The 18,801-nt window shown below is 34.8% G+C and overlaps 1 protein-coding gene across 1 annotated transcript in view; it reads right to left on the reverse strand.

The window, feature by feature from the left end:
• The window catches only part of DOK6 (docking protein 6), a 418,569-nt gene that overhangs the window by 261,070 nt on the left and 138,698 nt on the right, over positions 1-18,801 (reverse strand). The window contains exon 2 of the mRNA XM_060120964.1: positions 16,406-16,513. Within this exon, the coding sequence (XP_059976947.1) occupies positions 16,406-16,513 (108 nt within the window). The remainder of the gene's footprint in view (positions 1-16,405; positions 16,514-18,801) is intronic.

The raw sequence follows: 18,801 nt of genomic DNA on the forward strand, positions 1-18,801 counted from the left end.
AGGTAACTTTAGAAAGTAAGAACTGAGCGTGTTTGGGGAACAATGTTCCTAACAAATGCCACAACATCGTGTGATCGGTGGTTATTTAAGACAAGTGGCATGTTAGTGGTACAAGAACAAACAAGCAGACAGTACAGAGTAATCAGAGAAAAACATATGTGTGTGAGTATAAGATCTATGCCACCACAATAACTGAGAGGATAGCTCATTTAACAAATGGACGAGTGATAACTGAGTCCCTAAGTATTAAAAAAAATAGATTTCTGTTTAATGCAGGACTCCACAAAGTGAACGGACAGAGGTGAGAAATTATTTACAACATCTAAAATTGAAGTAAGACTAGTGTTTAGAATAGACAAGAAAACCTTATAAAACAGCCAGAAAAATAAACGGCCCCCAGTATGATATGGACTAAAGATATGATCAAAGAATTCGTGGAAGAATAAACTCAGAAAGCAATCGTGCATAGGAAGAATTTCTCAAATTCACTGGGAATAGAAAACTGTATGTTAAAACGCAAATGAATATCACTTTACACCATCAGATTTGGAAAATTAATGACTAATGGAAAGTATCAATAAGACTGTGAGCATACAGAACCCTCAGGTGCCCTGCAGATGTGCAGAGTGAAGCTGCTTTCTGGAAAGTCATCTGGTTGTACATACTTAAGTACTCACATATCCTTCACGCAACGATCTTATTCTTTTTTATATATGCCAGAAAATTTCTCACATTGGGGCATAAAGACACAGAACAAAAATCTTAATTACTTCATTGTTTGAGGTAATGAGAAGTTGCTGGCAATACAGTTTCTATCACTAGGAAAATGGAAAAGTAAAATATAATGGATATAAACTATGGGGTATCATGTAACAGTCAGGTGCAACTGGCAAAATGGAGACACAGTAATGCAAATAGGTCTAAAAGTCATAATGCAACATGAATTAAAAATAAACATAGTAAGTTATAATACAATATTACCTAAGTGAATTAACAAAGCAGGACATGTTCAAAAAATCAACAGTATACATTTATAAGATTCACATAAAGTTTCCCATCAAAATCATTATAATGATTATGGAAGCAGAGAGATGAATGGGATTAGGAAATGGGAATAAAATAGATTAATCAAATATTATAGAGATGAATGATGATAGCATCCATTAATTTAGCAATAATGATTAAATCAACCTTTGCAGCTGCCTTCTATCACACTAGAAAAAGAAAGAGGAAAGAAGGAAGGAAGAGAGGGAGGGAGGGAGGGAGGAAGGAAGGAAGGAAGGAAGAAGGAAGGAAGGGAAGGAGGGAGGGAGGAAAATTCACTTCCTAAAGAAAAGTCAACTGAATGATATGTGAAATTGTAGCAGGTCAACTGCTATTAACAATTATATGGCTATTACAACTTTTCAGTGCTCTGAATTAGTCTTCAGCTCAGCTCTCTATGGCTTAGTATGTGGTAACTCCTAACATAGTAACTAATGGGCACAATTATGTTTTGCTAGTAAAGGACACAGAGTGGAAAGAGTATTGGTATGATCATTAATGTATATCAATTCCAAAGAGTATATATATAAGAAAGCTATAAGAGACTCTGGTTACTTCCCTATGCTTATGAGACCAACTCTAGGTGAGATCCATGACTTAACTGCGAATCATGTTTAGCTTGTTTACCTATATATACTTACAGCATCTAGACAGGATATCCAGGATTATTTATACCTTTTTATTTAGATTAAAAAATGCATAGCTTTAAGTAATAGAAAACTCGAATATCAGTGATTGAAATCTGTGGTAGGCAAACTATGGCCTGTGGGCTGGATTTAAATAAATTTTGTAAATAAAGTTTTATTGGAACACAGCCATTTGTTTACGTATTGTCTGTGGCTGTTTAATGTACTACAAGGGCAGAGTTGAAGAGTTGCAACAGAGACCTTAGGATCTGCAAAGCCTAAAATTTTTACTATCTGGCCCTTTACAGATAAAAGTTGGCTGGCCACTGATTTAAGCAAGATTTTTTTTTTCTCACATAATAACTTAGAGGTAGGCAGTTATTGGTGTTAGTTTAGCAGTTTGATAATATTAGAGGTAACAACTCAGGCCCAAATACAGGTATTCCCCACTTTTCAAAAGTTCTCTTTAGACCACTTCCCATTTATTAAAGACCTACATCAGCACCTGTTTTCGCCAGCATTTCTCTCAAGCTCATCTCCTCAGGGCACAAAATGTCTGCTGCATTTCCCGCTATCATGTTTTCAATGTAGAAAAAGGGAATAAGGGACATTATTGGCTATATCAGAAAATATAAATTCCTTTCTAACCTTTTAGTAGGCTTAAAATTTTTATCTCATTGGCCAGAAATGTACCTCCATAACTGCAGGAAGTGTAAAAAGTGATCATCTAGCTCTTTCAGTCTCTATATTGAAGATGGGAATGGAAGAAGTGAGTTACAAATGGGTGGATGTTGAGTTAGCAATTAATTCAATTAAACCCCATGCCTGAACTGTCAGAGTTGCATCATGTTTTGCTTCAAATACAGTACCTATCTTGTGTATACCTCCTACAGGCTATGAGGGAAAGGGGATACTCTCACTTTTGCCAGACCAAAAACATCCCTTCCCAAATGAAGATAAACAAAAATTTAAATAGTACACACTAGAGTTAGATCACAACACAGAGATACTCCAGGTCACCTGACCTAGTCACCGGAGCTTTTTCTCCAGCTGGTCGTAGGAGAGACAGAGATTCGAAGCTTGAGAATGCCTTGGTGTTCCACTGCTGTCTCAGAGAGGGAAAGAGCCACATAAGTCAAGGATTTCGGGCAGCCTCTAGTTGCTGAGAGCAAACCTTCTTGGCAGCCAGCAAGGAAACAGGGACCTCAGTCTTACAGCTGCGAGGAACTGAATCAGCCAACTCCAGAAGGAGCTTGGAAGCAGATTTTTCTCCAGAGCCACCAGATAAGAGCTCAGTCTGACTGACCACTTGACTTCACGCTCATGGAACCCTCAGCAGAGAACACAGCCATACTGCACCTTACGACCTACAGCACTGTGAGCTCATAAATGCCCGTTTTTTGAGACCCTGAGTTGGTGGTACTTTGTTACACAACCATAGTAAGTGAAAGTTATATTCCAATTATTTGTCATTAAACTGCATAAAAGATCCAAGTTTGGGGATAATAATGAGTCTGACCACGTGAGTTTATCTGCAAGATGGAACTGGAATAAAAGACAGGAAAGTTGACTTTTACATCCACCATCAGAGAGTCGGCTGTACTAACTCTAAGACTAGGAGAATATCATGTAGCCCTGAGCTTAGCAGGACAATTTCCACTACACCAAGACAACTTTTTATGAAAGGGCAAAAAGGAGAATAGTGGAGAATTACAGACTACTGCAAATCCAATTAAATTTTCATTTTATAGTACCCTGGATTTCTAAATATGATTAACTTGATTCAAAGACATAGAAAAGGAGAACTGGGGTGGGAATAGTTGCATAAAACTTATAATCCCTCTTTCTCTTTTTCTCCAAATAAATGGGAGAAAACCTCTAACTTCCCTGAATATTGTATAGGAGGAATTTAATCATTTCTTCAGGATGTCAAATTATGTGTGAAAATAATTCTGAGTAGAACAAATTCAACACTTATTTCACTGAATCTCAAAGCCTATGTTTCCCTAAATTAAGACCCTGTTCTCTAATCAACAAAATCAGTTTAGTGGCTACTATTGGTTTGTAACCTAAGATTGTTTAATGGGTAATGAAAATTTTACCTTTTGTTATTAGAAGTATTAGATAACTCTGCAATGACCTATATGGGAATAGAATCTAAAAAAAGCGTGGATATATGTATATGTATAACTGATTCACTTTGCTGTACAGCAGAAACGAACACAACACTGTAAAGCAACTATACACTAATAAAAATTAATTAAAATAAAATATAATGGCCACTGGGCCAATGTAAACACACACACACACATACAAAAAGAAATATTAGATGTAAAAAGGATTTACAATTTTTAAAATATTATATAATTTGAAACAAATATGAAACAGAGTTATTTATAAAATAAAAGATGCTACATAGATATTTATAGCAAGGTACAAAGTAATAATTCAAGAATAAAGTCTCACTAAAATATTCTTCAAATTTTAAGTTGTAAATGAATATGCATTCATTACTTGAAGTATAATATATAACTTTCCATTAATGGTAGAAAAACAATTTATCCTCAGTGAATATTATGCAATTAGCTTTTCCCTTATTGCATCTGTCAGATATTATACAACTAAGCAGACTTTGTTAATGGGTAAGAGATTTTTAAAAATCCAAAATACATTGATGATATCCTGAAAGAATAATTAAGGGCACTGGATCTAAATCCATTAGATAAATGTAACAATGCTTCAGAAATCATGGAAATAATGTCATAACAAAATTGTGCTGTTGAATATTCTTTCTCAAATTTACTATCTGATTTACCACGGAAAATGGCTTGTTTGAAATTACAAGTTACTTTATCATGCAAATTGGTCTCAAAATTTTTCTAACGTTGGTATGAATTATGTCTCTGGTTTCAAAGATGCAAAATCTGAGGCTGAAATGACTTGCACAACCATAACTGTTTTAAGTTTCACATTGTCTTACATGAAGCTGTCATCTCACTTTCTGAGCTATGATATTATTTGCATTTTACAGACAGGAAAGTGAGAGAAAGACATTGTTTAAAGCATACTATGTCTTCCTGATGTAGCACCACTGCAGAGGATTGCCTCCTACACACACAAGCGAGTAGTTTTAAAAAGTGAATAAAGACAATAATTTTCCTAACATAAATCATATTGCTGCACACTCTAAGTCAAACCCAGATTAATCATACAGATATTTTCTAAGACTCTGATTCCATATTTCTCAGCGAACAGATATCTGTCATAGAGCAATAGGTTATAAACAAGTCCTGATTGCTGAGTGATTGCTTTTCCATGGCTTTCTTAAGCCACACAGAATGATTCTTATTGGAGATATCTTAGATGTTGCAAAATTTCAATTGACCTTGACTCAAGTATTACAAACATCAAATCTAACTCTGGGAGTTCCCTATTATTTTGAGATCACAGCTCCATAAATCCCCTCCATCCAAAGGTCTTAACCCATGGTCTCTCCTGCTGATCTCTGAGAGCTGTCCATTCACAGCCCATCCATCTCTGTCAGTGAAGGTGCATCCAGCCTTGGGCATTTCTCCCCTTCATCTTATTCTACATAAAACCAACTTTTCGTATTCCATTTCTATGAGTCTTCCCTGAGTGACTAGCACTAGTGCTCAGATATTATGAGACAATTAACAAATGATCATGGATTAACTGTGACTGTCACAGGAACCAACGTGTGTGTCCATAGGAGCTTCTGTTCAAGAAACTGAAACGTCTTCAAACTAAGAGATTACAGCTAGATGAATGAATGAATAAATACACAAATGGATAAGATGCCTTAACCCAAATAAATGATTATCACTCTGGGGACTTCTGGTGGGTATTTCAGGAGAAACCAAGCCTATGCTCACTCTTCACATCGCACCAAGTGTGTGCTCATCCAAGCATTTAGCCATTTCTTCAGGGAATCAAAATGTAAATGTTCAAGATACCACACTGTACACATGTGCTGTTTCTACACTTACCGATGCTTTTGCTTCTAGCTTTAAGGACATGCTATGTTTATAGGTGGCTGTTTTTCATAAGAACGCCTTCATCTTTTCCCAAATTCTCTCAGATGTTTACTTTACATATAGATAAATACGACAACTCCAAATAGGAGTAAAACAGAATAAAACAATGTTTTTAATGTCAGGTTATAGGGAATTTAGAAATAATATTGGTCTCAATATGGCCATCGCTTTTCTGGCATCGAGTAGAATGGGAACTTCACATAGCACTATCTTCATTCATCCTTCTAAGGGATTTTATTTATATTTTCCTCACTACAGAAAGCACTCATATTTACTTTATTAAAATTTCTATAAACCGTTTCTTTTCCATCTGCTTAGAAAATTAAGGAAAATTTATTAGCTGATTCTATGTAAATTGCTTTAGTTTAGTTTTCATTGAGGATAAATGTGTTTTGAATATCTGTTATGACAATTATATATAGCTACATTTTCAACCCTAATGCATTTTTAATAACTTCCTTCAGCAGCTAGTGATTTGAATTTCAAATTTCTTTCTACCGAGAAGTAAAAAAAAAGTATATACCATTTTATAGCAGTTTCATATAAAAAAACTGATTTATGCAGCAAATCTCTCTCACAGTAAACATATCAAATGTCTAAATGAGATCAGTAATACTCATAAGCTTTATAATATGTACGTTTCAGCTAGAGTATAGCATTAAAGTTGGTTAAAAAAAATAATTGTATCCTTAGATTATTTTGCAGAAGTCCTTCACTTAGGTTGGAAACATTTTGTTCATTTGATTGATTATTTTAATTTATTGCTATTGAGCACTACAGCAGATTTTAGGGCATATCAAAATAACCGACTAATCAGAAGTTTAAAGTGTTTAAACGTTAACAAATAGGACAATTTGGGAAATCCATAATGGTCTACTTCTTTAAGCCATCTTGAAAATGAAGTATTTTTTTCCAATTCTGGAGATCCAATATTTGGACTGAGCATTAATTGTTCAAGGGAAAACAAAGATTTTAAATATGTCAGCCTTTTTCATAAAGAGATCTTTCTTTATTGACCTGATCATCAGAGGGAACTATGGGAAATTTAGAGCTTTGCCATGTTCACATCTGAAAAAGAGGATTCACAATTCTATAAATGGAAAAAGCCATGGGAAGTGATAGTTCAGTCTTTGATTTTGAAGAAGCGAAAGTATATTTCAGGATAAAAATGTGACGAACATCTGTGATTGTTTTTATTGCCTTGATGGCTGGTTGTCCAGGCCTTGGACAAATTAACCCCATCTGACCCCTGGGGTGGCCTTCTGGACACTAGCTACACCCACCCGCCCTGTCACAGGGAGGGGCAGCCCCAGAGCAGAGCAGGACTCACAGTCTCCAAAGTTCTGTCTTCTCTCTTCTTAAAACTCTTTGCAAATGTCAGTATTTTTAATAACTTTATGGTAAAATTAACAATTATCTCTTTAGAATTATTACATTTTTCAGCTAGGAGTATATTTAAAGAGTCTTGGTAATTACTATACATTTTATAAATTTTACTGGTTAGGATTTTCATGTTTATTCTACTAGCATTTCCTCATTTAAATGGGACTTTTCATAATTTTCTATCATTCCTTGAATTAGCTGGTGTTTTTTTCAGTCAAGTATCAACTTTTTGATTTGTAACTCTCAATAAATTTATAATTGAAATACCTGTGAAATATCTTGGATGTCACCATAAGGCTGGAACTAAGGTCAGTGTCTTTTATAGAAGACAGTTTCATTTTACACTGATCAGGCTTTGACAGAGAAGTGTTGACATATATCCACCTTCACATTCATTCTGTTCAGTAGATTTCCTGGGCAGTTTCACTACAAACTGGCTGTACTTCTAATAGTTTAATGAAATATATATGTGAATATACCATACATAAATACTTCAGAATCTAACATGCCAAGAATCACCTTTTTTCACCCAGTCTCGATGAACAGCACGACCATTCATCCCTCACCCAGTCCTGAAAAGATATCGTCTTATTCCTCTCTCTTCCATTTCGCCGATATCCAATCAGTTACTAAGTCTTCTTAATTCTACTGACTGTACCTAGAAAATATCACCCAAATCTATCTCCTCTCCATTCACTTTACCCATCTCCATTTAGGACCCTGTTGTCTATTACGGGGAAGTGGAAATAATGATACTATAATATTTAATTATATTGTTTTTCTGTATATAGTCTATTATCCCATTCATTTGATGTGATGTCACGCAAATTATTTTTTTCTGAATACGTATTTGAAGATATGAAAAACCATTTAAAACACTTCACAACTGCTCTATTGCTTACAGGATAGAGGTTAAACTCACGAGGAAGGTATTTATGACCCTTCACTTGCCTCACCCACTTCCTTTGTGCTTATTTTCCACCACTACAGCCCTCCTTTCAGAGTTTGCCAACACTAGATTCCTCAAATTTTCTTCAACTCACCATGCAGTGTAGCTTCAGTACTTGTAATCACCCTTTTTCTTCCTCATAGAATGCATCCCTCTCCATTATTTTGTTTTGTCAAAACAGAGTAATCTTAAGAAGCCCTTTGGAAAGTCCTGACTTCCAAAGGTACACAAGTGTTCCCTTTTACTTTTATTACTGCACTTCATCATACTTCATTGTAGTTAGCTATTTATAACCTAGCTTTCTTGTATTGTAAGATCTTAAAACAATAATGAAAATAACTCTTAACATTTTTTGACTGCTCTAGACAGTCTTTAAAGAGTTCACATGTAGTATCTTATTTACACCTCTTGGAGGAGTAGGGCAATTACTGTTACTATTGGAAAAATAAGAAGAGTATCTCATCTCTTCATCTTCTGAGCCTCAGTGTCTATCTAGTCACTAGGTATCACAGTTTCACAAAACTATATATTATATTATATTATTAAAATAGTCTTTTCTCTGTTTTCTTGGATTGGGTTTGACAGTCGGTTCCCAATATGCAGGGCGGGGCTCTTTTCCTTTGTAGCACAGCAGAAGTTACTCTCAGTGGCAAGATGCACCTGTATGTTACTTGTGGCACCCAGTGAAAGCAAATATTTACATGGAAAGTTTTTCCTTTAATTTGAGCAACATCAGAGTTGCCCAATGGTAATATAATTTTGGTGGCTAGGGAGAACTTTATCATGTGTGAGTGATAAAGCGTGGCAGTATTGAATAATAGAAGAGATGATAAAAGAGAATTTGAATAATGCTAGCTGTACATTCTAAGAAAATAAAGAAGCAAAAATCAGTGTCATAGAGCTAGTTAAGAAGAAAAGTAGTGAGGTTGACACAAATATTTTGGTCTGAATGCCAAAGAGACATTTCAATTTTAACATATACAAAGTAAAAGCGTGTGATTTTTTTTTTACCCAGAGCCTATAATAAGACAGCCAGTGAAGCATTAGGCAAAACTTGCTAAAATAGTATCAAAATAAGAGAAGCAACCATTTACATATTTTCTTGAAAACAACCGTTAAGATTTCTTATTACTGATGAATCATGACCAAATTATTCTCCTTAACAGAATTGGTCTAACTTCATGGTTTTAATTCACAGTCACTGAGGAAAAAAATAAGATAAAATTCCTGACAGGAAATTTAAATCACCAGGAAACAGAATTAGCCTCCCAACTGCTGGGAATAATAAGTTGTAATAATAAAAACCTTGAACCTCCAAAACATTGCCATGAGAAAAGTAAATTTTAGCTGTCACACACACTGAATCTAGTTATTAAAGTGCTTTAGGAAGTTTCAAGTTACAGTCAGTGATATCTGTTTAGTTATTTATTAAAAGATGAACTATTCCTATTCTCACTGCACTGCACAGGATCCTTCATGACTTAATTTTCACAGACTGGAGAGAGAGCTTACACACATAAAGTGTGTATGTTTTGAAAGCGTTAGTCATAGTTTTCTAACATTAATTTTTATTTAACCTACTTATATCTGCAGTCATTCTTTTCCTTCTTTTTTGTTAAAATGAATGCTCTCTGGTTCTGTTAAAAGACCAAACCCTATTATACACAAGAACCTTTTAATCATCACAGTTTCTGTCTACTAGATTGTTCCCTTTGGCATACAGGTGCGTTACAATACATGTCGTATTTAAAAAACATATCTGCTCTATATATTGGCTCAATTTTACAGTGAAACGTCTTGAAAAAAATTGCCTGAGTAGCTATTCGTTCCTTACCCCTCAGTCTCGTGTAAGCTACTCCAGGTGAAATAAGTCCCCATGTTTCACTGAAACAGCTCTTGGCAAAGCCACCAAAGACCTCCATGTTGTCAGCCCAATGGTCCCTTTTCTGTCACCTTTCTCAGTCTCTCAAACTAGACACAGATGACCATTTGTTCACATTTTTTAGCACAGTTTTCTCTTAGTTTCCAATGGTTTACCCTTAGTGTTATTTTTCTCATCTTACTGCCTGCTGTTCTCAGATTTCTGTTCTGGCTCCTCCAGCTCTGCTAATCCTCTAAGTGTTGGAGTGTTATCTCCTTTTTCTTCATTCTTTCCCAAGGACGTTTTATCCAGTGCTACAGAATAAAGTGCTATCAATATGCCAATGACAGTCAGATAAATAACTTTATCAGTGACATTTCCCCCACCCCAGCTCACATTTGTTTATCTAATTGACTACTTGACATTTTAGTTTGAATGCTTAATAGACATTTCAAATTTAACATATGCTAAGTGAAACCTTGTGATTTTTACTCAAAGCCTGCTCTTCCGTCTTTCCCATCTTCATGAACTGCGCCATCCTTATCTCTGTTGCTCAAGTCCATGAGTCCTACCTTTCACTTACACTCAACATTTAATCCATAGGTACATCCTGTCCATTTTCACAAACTATATCCAAAATGTGTCCTTTGACCTCCAACTTCAATATAAACATATTCATTGGAGTTACCACCACATCTAGGCTAGACAAATAACGCCTAACATTTTCTAAACTAACCATACACCAAGTAAGTAGTTATACGCTTAGCTATAAATTTTCCTTTGTTAATAACAACTAATTATATTTAATCTCATTGTATGTCTACAGTACCATTCATTCCTTACAACAGCTCTCTGTGGTAGGCACTATTAAAATCTTAATCTGTCAGAGGAGAAAAATTAGGTACATAGAGGTTAAATAACTTATGCAATTTCACACAGCTGTTAAATATGGAAGCTGGATTCCAGAGCCTACACTCTTACCCACTGTGTAATGTGGTTAAGATTCTTTTTCATTCCAACTTTATTACTGCCATGTCATTGACCCATAACATTGTGTAAATTTAAGGTGTACAACATAATGTTTGGATACACATATATTGTGAAATGATTACCACAATAAGGTTAGTTAACATCTCCATCACCATTGGTCAAAGGGTAAGATGAATAAGTTCTGAGGAGCTAATGTACAGCATGGTGATTACAGTTAACAGTGCTGTATTATATACTTGAAAGTTGCTAAGAGAGTAGATTGTAAATGTTGTCACCACACAGACCCAAAAGGGGTTAAGATTCTTGATCTTTCTCAACAGTCTGTTTTCCAGGATGATCTTTTTCCTTGTTAAATTTATTGAAGAATGATTTATACAGAGTAAGTTACCGCCATTTAAAGTGAACAACTGAATGAATTTTGACCATTGCATGTACCTTTTAAACCACCACCACAATAAGAATAAAGAGCGCTTCCATCATCCCCTAAACGCCTTAGGTCCTTTTGCAGGCCAACCTTCCATCTATTCCTCCCTCAAAATAGGCAACCAAGGGGCTTCCCTGGTGGCGCAGTGGTTGAGAGTCCGCCTGCTGATGCAGGGGACACGGGTTCGTGCCCTGGTCCGGGAGGATCCCACATGCCGCGGAGTGGCTGGGCCCGTGAGCCATGGCCACTGAGCCTGTGCGTCCGGAGCCTGTGCTCCACAACGGGAGAGGCCACAGCAGTAAGAAGCCCCCACGTACCGCAAAAAAAAAAAAAAAAGGCAAACAAGGATATGATTTTTTTTCTATAAATAAGAATTTTGTTACTACAAATACAAGGGTGAAATTATACAATATGTATTATTTTGGGTCTTCTGTCTTTCGGTCAGCATTATGATTCTGAGATTCATCTGTTATTATGTGTATCAGTAGGTCTTTCCTTTCATTCAGTGGTTTTCCATTGACGGATGTACCACAATTAGTTTATTCATTCTCCTGTTTGGGTTGTTTCCACTTGTAGGCTATTTTGAATAACGCTACTATGAACATTTTCGTACATATATTTATTTGGACATGGTTATTCATTTGCGGGGAAGGGGAGTAAATTTCTAGAAGTGGAATGGCTGGACAGATGTATGTTTACTCTTTTAAAGAAGCTGCCAACTGTTTTACAAAGTGCTTATAAAATTTTACATGTCCATCAGCAATGTATGAGTTCTACAACTCTGGTTAGTTTCAATCTTTCTAGTTTTAGCCATTCTAATGGATGGACAGTGTTACTTTGAATTTAAATCTTGCAGATCACTGGTGATGTTGAGCATCTTTTCATGTTCTTGTTTGCTGTTCATATATCTTATTTTGGAAAATATCTGTTCACATCTTTTGTTCAACCTAAAATACTTTTGTTCAACCTAAAAATATCCTATTATTGAGTTCTAAGAATTCTTTAAGTATTCTGGATATGTGTTTCTGGTCAGAGAAATGTTTGCATGTATTTTCCCAGACTTACCTGCCTTTTTATTTTGTTAGCTAGATCACTTGAAGAGAAAAAGTTTTAAATTTCAATATAGCTCAATTTACCAATTTTTTCTTATGGTTTATACTTTTTGTGTGCTGAGAAATATTTGCTTATTACAAAGTGGAAAAGGTTTTCTTCTATACTTACTACGGGGAGTTTTATAGTTTTGGCGTTTAAATTTAGACCAATGATCTGCTCTGAGTTTATTATGTGTATAATGTGACGTAAGATCAATGTTCATTTATTTACATAGAGACATCTAGTTGTTCTAGCACCATTAGTTGGAGAAAGTTTCTTTTCCTATTGACTTGTCTTCATACCTTTGTCAAAATGCAACTGACCATATGTGTATCAGTTCATTTCTGACCTCTCTATTCCCTTCCATTGATCTATATAAATATCCTTTTGCTAAAATCATAATATCATGATTTCTATCACTTTATAGTAAGTCTTGAAATCTTATAAATTTCCAACTTTGTTCTTCTTTATTAAAATTGCATTGGTTAATATAGGTTATGCAAATATCCATATAGAATTAGTTTGTCAATACCTACAAGAAAATATTCCTGGAATTTTGATAAGAATTATGTTACATATCGATTTAGGAAGAATTGACATCCTAACAATATTGAATTGGTATCAATCTAAGAATATTTTATTTCTTGCCATTTATTTGGGTCCTCTTTAATTCAGTTATTTTCCATAGTTTTCAGTGTAGAGATTGCACATGTGCTTTATAATTATTTGTTGGCACTACTGTAAATTGAGTTTTTTAAAAAAATTAATTTATCAAGTGTTAACTGCTACTATTTAAAATGCAAATGATCATAAAATGTCATTCACTAAATTCATTCATTAGTTCTGGTATTTGTTTTGAAGACGATCATGCATTTTCAACAAACGATTATGTCATTGAGCATAGAAAGAGTTTTCTTTTTCCTTTCTGTAGGTATTTGTTAGATGCTTTTTTTCTGATTAAGGAACTTCATTCTGTCCTTGATGTTCAGAGAGTTTTAAATCATAAATGGATGTTGAATTTTGTCTTTATATGCATACAGAAATGTCCTTCTGTATACATTTAAAGGATCCCATGATATATTTTCTCTTTATTTCTACATTATTACATTGGTCGACTTTCAAATGTTAAAACAACCTTGCATTTCTATCGTAAATCTTACCTGATCATATGTTATCATTTTAACATATTGTTGAATTAGATTTCCTAATATTTTGTTTAAATGTTCTGATTTGTAGGGATACTGATCAGTCCCTTTCCCCTAGTGTCTTTGTCTAGTTTTGGTTTTCAGATAATATCAGTCTGATAAAGTGAGTTGGAAAGGGTTTCCTCCTTTTTATATTTTCCTTAAGTATTTATGTGGATTAATTTTTTCCCTTTAAATATGTTGTAGTATTAACAAGTGAAATGATATGGACCTGAAGTTTTCTTGGTGGGAAAGTTGTGAACTATAAGTTCAAAGTTTTTATTAGGTCTTCAGCTATTGAATAAGACTGGGTAGTTTGTATCTTTCAAGGAGTTTGTCTATTTCCTTTAAGCTGTCAAGTAGAATTTGTAGTGATAACCCCTCTACTCCTACCAGCCTTTGATTTTTCTTATTTTTTTTCCTGATAAATTCGGTTAAGAGTTTATCAAGTGAGTGATTTTTCTGGTAAAAGAAACAGCTATTGACTTTACAAAATTTCCTGACTGCTATTTTGGTTTCTGTTTCACTGATATTTTCTCCTGCATTTATTGTTTCTTTCTAATGTAAGAACTCATAGTTATACATTTCCCTATACTCACCGGTACAGCTCTATTCCACACATGCTGATATTTGTGTTTTTATTATCTTTGAGTTTAGAATACCTGCTAATAGCCTCTGTGACTATTACATTGCCTTGGAATTATTACCCCTTAGACTATGTTAATTACCAAATATTTAGCATTTACTAGACAACATTGATTTCTAAAATTAAATAATTTATGGTCAGAGAACACACTCTTTATGACCTCAACCCTTTTCAATTTATTAAGACTTGTTCATATTGAATCAAAATTATCTGCATATGTGTGTCTTTTCCTCTGGAATACAAGCTCTTTCAGGACAAGGACGGTGCCTCATACATCTCCTCGTGCCCCCCAGTGCATCGTGTAAAGCAGACAGCTTATACTTATCTTTGTCTAAATTATTAACCCTTATAGGTGGTTATAATACTGCTTATAATGTTGCCATTTTGCAAGTAGAAGATGGCTGAATCATGAGTACATGGACTCTAGGTGCGCTGGCTAGAGAGCGTCCAGCCAGGGTACAGCACTGACCAGCAGGCAGGCGTTCTGACCAGGAATCCACAGAATATATACTATGCTCAGTCTTCCAAAATTTTACTCAAAAACTAAACGTTACAGACTTACATTTCACGACCTGGCAGTTTGTCATTAAGTCAGGCTTAAAATTATTGCTATGGTCATCATCATCATACAAAATATCAATATGACTTCAGGCTGCAAATAATTTTTCATATAGTAAGAACATGCATCACTGTGTTGGTTGTTATTTGATACTCTATCTTAAATAGTCTTCAAAAGAGACATGTAATATTACAATTTTAAAATCCATGTCCTCATGAGAAAACCAAACTCCTATGAGCTTGTAAGTGGCTGGGCAGGAACTTGAACTTGGATTCTCTATTAGTAAATCTATATTAAAATACAGAATACCTCATAGAGAGTTAAAGAAATTCACATTTTAAGCCTTATGATATAGGTTCAAATCTAATACAAAAGATTGCTAGTTATTTGTGTAATAGGATTGGTTAGCACATTACTGCTGAATAATCTATTTTTAATAGACTTTAATTTTTAGAGCAGTTTTATGTTCACAGCAATATTGAGCAGAAAGTACAGAGCTTTCCCTTATGCAGCCTGCCCTCACAAATACATAGCCTCCCCCATTATCAATATCCCCACCAGATGGTACATTTGTTATAACTCATGAATCTACTTTGATACAACATAATCACCCAAAGTCCATATTTTACAGTAAGGTTCACTCTTGGTGTTGTACATTCTATGGCTTTGGACAGATTTATAATGACATACATCCACCATTATAGTATCATAAAGGGTAGTTTCACTGTCCTAAAAATCCTCAGTCCTATGCCTATTTATCCCTCCCACCCCCCTCATCCCTGGCAAGCACTCTATTTTTAATAAAAGAAGAAATTAGCACTATACCTCACATAAAATAAATTCCACAGACTAATTACATTATTCAGGGTAACTTACTCTATGTTACCACCAGTGAGGAACTAAAGTCTTTCCTGAGCTTATGTAGGCATTCTATCAAAAAAGCAATGCTGTTTCACAATTCTGCATTCTGATCATGAATCCTCCACATTACGATCAAATACTTAACTCTTTTTTGACATTATCACCAGAGATAACTTTCAGCAGCACATTTAGCATCATTCTAGGGCAATTTCTTACATACTTTTAATTCTTAGGAAATTGCTATTTCGTTCATAGGATTTAAGTCACATCTCTACACATCAGCATACACGATGATCGTTCTTGTTATGCTGTAAAGAGCAAATGCTTTGTACATTAACAGTGTCATTAACACTGCTAACACCAGCCTCAAAAGTTTTATCTCCAAAACATTGCCCACGCTTTAAATCAAAGTAAAAAATGAACAATTAACCTGAAAAGAGGGAAAATGCCTACTCAGCACCTTGGGAAATGATCTGGTTGAGTTATGAGTCATCTCATTTTGCAAAGTAGCAATAAAAATGAGTCTTTCATTTTGCAGAGGTACCACTGGCATTTATAGCAGATGATTAAAATAAAGGAGAAAAACAACTTTTGCATTTTATCAGTGCAGGGACATTTTATCCTGGCCATGCATTTTTGCCTCTGCAGATTTCATCTATCAAAAGAAATGTCTCCACAGTTGTTGCCAAGGGTACAGTTATTCCCCAGAGATTCCAAAGACCGTGACTTACCTTATGAAAGTTTCTGAAATATGCTGCCTTTTCATCTGGAAATTTTTCTAGCCTTCTGGGTCCTTTACTAGACGCCTTCTTAAAAACCAACCAGCAACGTCTGAAAATCTGAAAGTAAATAAAGGAATCCCATTATGTCTTTTGTACGTGAGTTTAGTAGCATCAGGGATTTATCTATTCAACTAATCCAGGGGGAATAAATTGTTTTACATGCACTTATCTTACAGAGAGAAAAAAACTGGGAATTCAGAGGCATGTCATTCTTTAAAATTATAGCAAATTTTAAAAACAATATTAAATATAAACATAAATTTTATATGAAAAGATTTTATGCTATGACATTTTCAGTGCACTGGCTTCAATCCTCTTTAATCTAACTAAATCATCTGGGTATCAACACCATATAAAGTATTTATTCTCACCATCCTGGTGACAAACAATTCTGTTTTCCATGATAATGAAGTAAAAATTTACTAAGATTAAGCACTTTCATAATGTTCAATATTCTTTGGAAAAACATCACATTTAAAAATTAACTTACAGTGTTCATTATAAAACATGCTCATATACTCCTTTAGAAAATGAAACAGATATCTTTTTATAATGGACACATCTGTCACGCCCTTCTATGCTTTTATAGCACCTACTATTTACTAAACACTTATTATGTGCAATACATTTTAAAATTTATAGACACATTTAATCCTCATACCTACTATATGAGGTAGGTTGTCTTCATTTTAGGATAAAGATAGTAAGAGTGTCAGGATTTGAACACACATCTGTCTGAACACACATCTCTTCAGCTTTGTTTAAAAAAAAGTAGGGCTATATATTACACAAACACAGGCCCTTCTTTCTGGACTCTTCCTGATTTTACAGGAATAATTCATGTTGGCTCTTACAATGTCACCTGACGCCCACCTTAAAACCCTCCATCCACAGGTATGTTTAAGTCAAATCAATAAAATGAGACTTTTTTCAATAACTAAAGAGGTCTAGAAATGCAAATTTAATATTTCAAACTTTTATAGAAATGCATATTTTTGCTGGAGTTTACATTCTCTATAGCCAGAAACTAAGATCACTGTATTTCTGTTCTATTTCTTTTTTTTATTTTTTAAATTTATTTATTTATTTTTAAACATCTTTATTGGAGTATAATTGCTTTACAATGTGTGTTAGTTTCTGCTTCATAAAAAAATGAATCAGCTATACATATACATACATCCCCATATCTCTTCCCTCATGGGTCACCCTCCCTATCCCATCCCTCTAGGTGGTCACAAAGCACCGAGCTGATCTCCCTGTGCTATGCAGCTGCTTCCCACTAGCTATCTATTTTACATTTCGTAGTATATATATGTCCATGCCACTCTCTCACTTCGTCTCAGCTTACCCTTCTCCCTTCCCGTGTCAAGTCCATTCTCTATGTCTGCGTCTTTATTCCTGTCCTGCCCCTAGGTCCTTCAGAACCTTTTTTTTTTTTTTTAGATTCCATATATATATGTTAGCATACGGTATTTATTCTTCTCTTTCTGACTTACTTCACTCTGTACAACAGTCTCTAGGTCCATCCACCTCACTACAAATAACTCAATTTCATTTCTTTATATGGCTGAGTAATATTCCATTGTATATATGTGCCACATCTTCTTTATCCATTCATCTGTCAATGGACACTTAGGTGGCTTCCATGAACTACCTACTGTAAATACAGCTGCAATGAACATTGCGGTACATGACTCTTTTTGAATTATGCTTTTCTCAGGCTATATGCCCAGTAGTGGGATTGCTGGGTCATATGGTAGTTCTATTTGTAGTTTTTAAAGGAACCTCCATACTCTTCTCCATAGTGGCTGTATCAATTTACATTCCCACCAACAGTGCAAGAGGGTTCCCTTTACTCCACCCCCTCTCCAGCATTTATTGTTTGTAGATTTTTTTCATGATGGCCATTCTGACGGTTGTGAGGTGATACCTCATTGTGTTTTTCACTTGCAATTCTCTAATGATTAGTGATGTTGAGCATCCTTTCATGTGTTTGTTGGCCATCTGTATATCTTCTTTGGAGAAATGTCTATTTAGGTCTTCTGCCCATTTTTGGATTGGGTTGTTTGTTTTTTTGATATTGAGCTGCATGAGCTGCTTGTAAATTTTGGAGATTAATCCTTTGTCAGTTGCTTAACTTGCAAATATGTTCTCCCATTCTGAGGGTTGTCTTTTGGTCTTGTTTATGGTTTCCTTTGCTGTGCAAAAGGTTTAAGTTTCATTAGGTTCCATTTGTTTATTTTTGTTTTAATTTCCATTTCTCTAAGTGGTGGCTCTAAAAGGATCTTGCTGTGATTTATGGCATGGAGTGTTCTGCCTATGTTTTCCTCTAAGAGTTTTAAAGT

Source organism: Lagenorhynchus albirostris, chromosome 14 (genome assembly GCF_949774975.1).
Source record: "Lagenorhynchus albirostris chromosome 14, mLagAlb1.1, whole genome shotgun sequence".
Lineage (NCBI taxonomy): Eukaryota > Metazoa > Chordata > Mammalia > Artiodactyla > Delphinidae > Lagenorhynchus > Lagenorhynchus albirostris.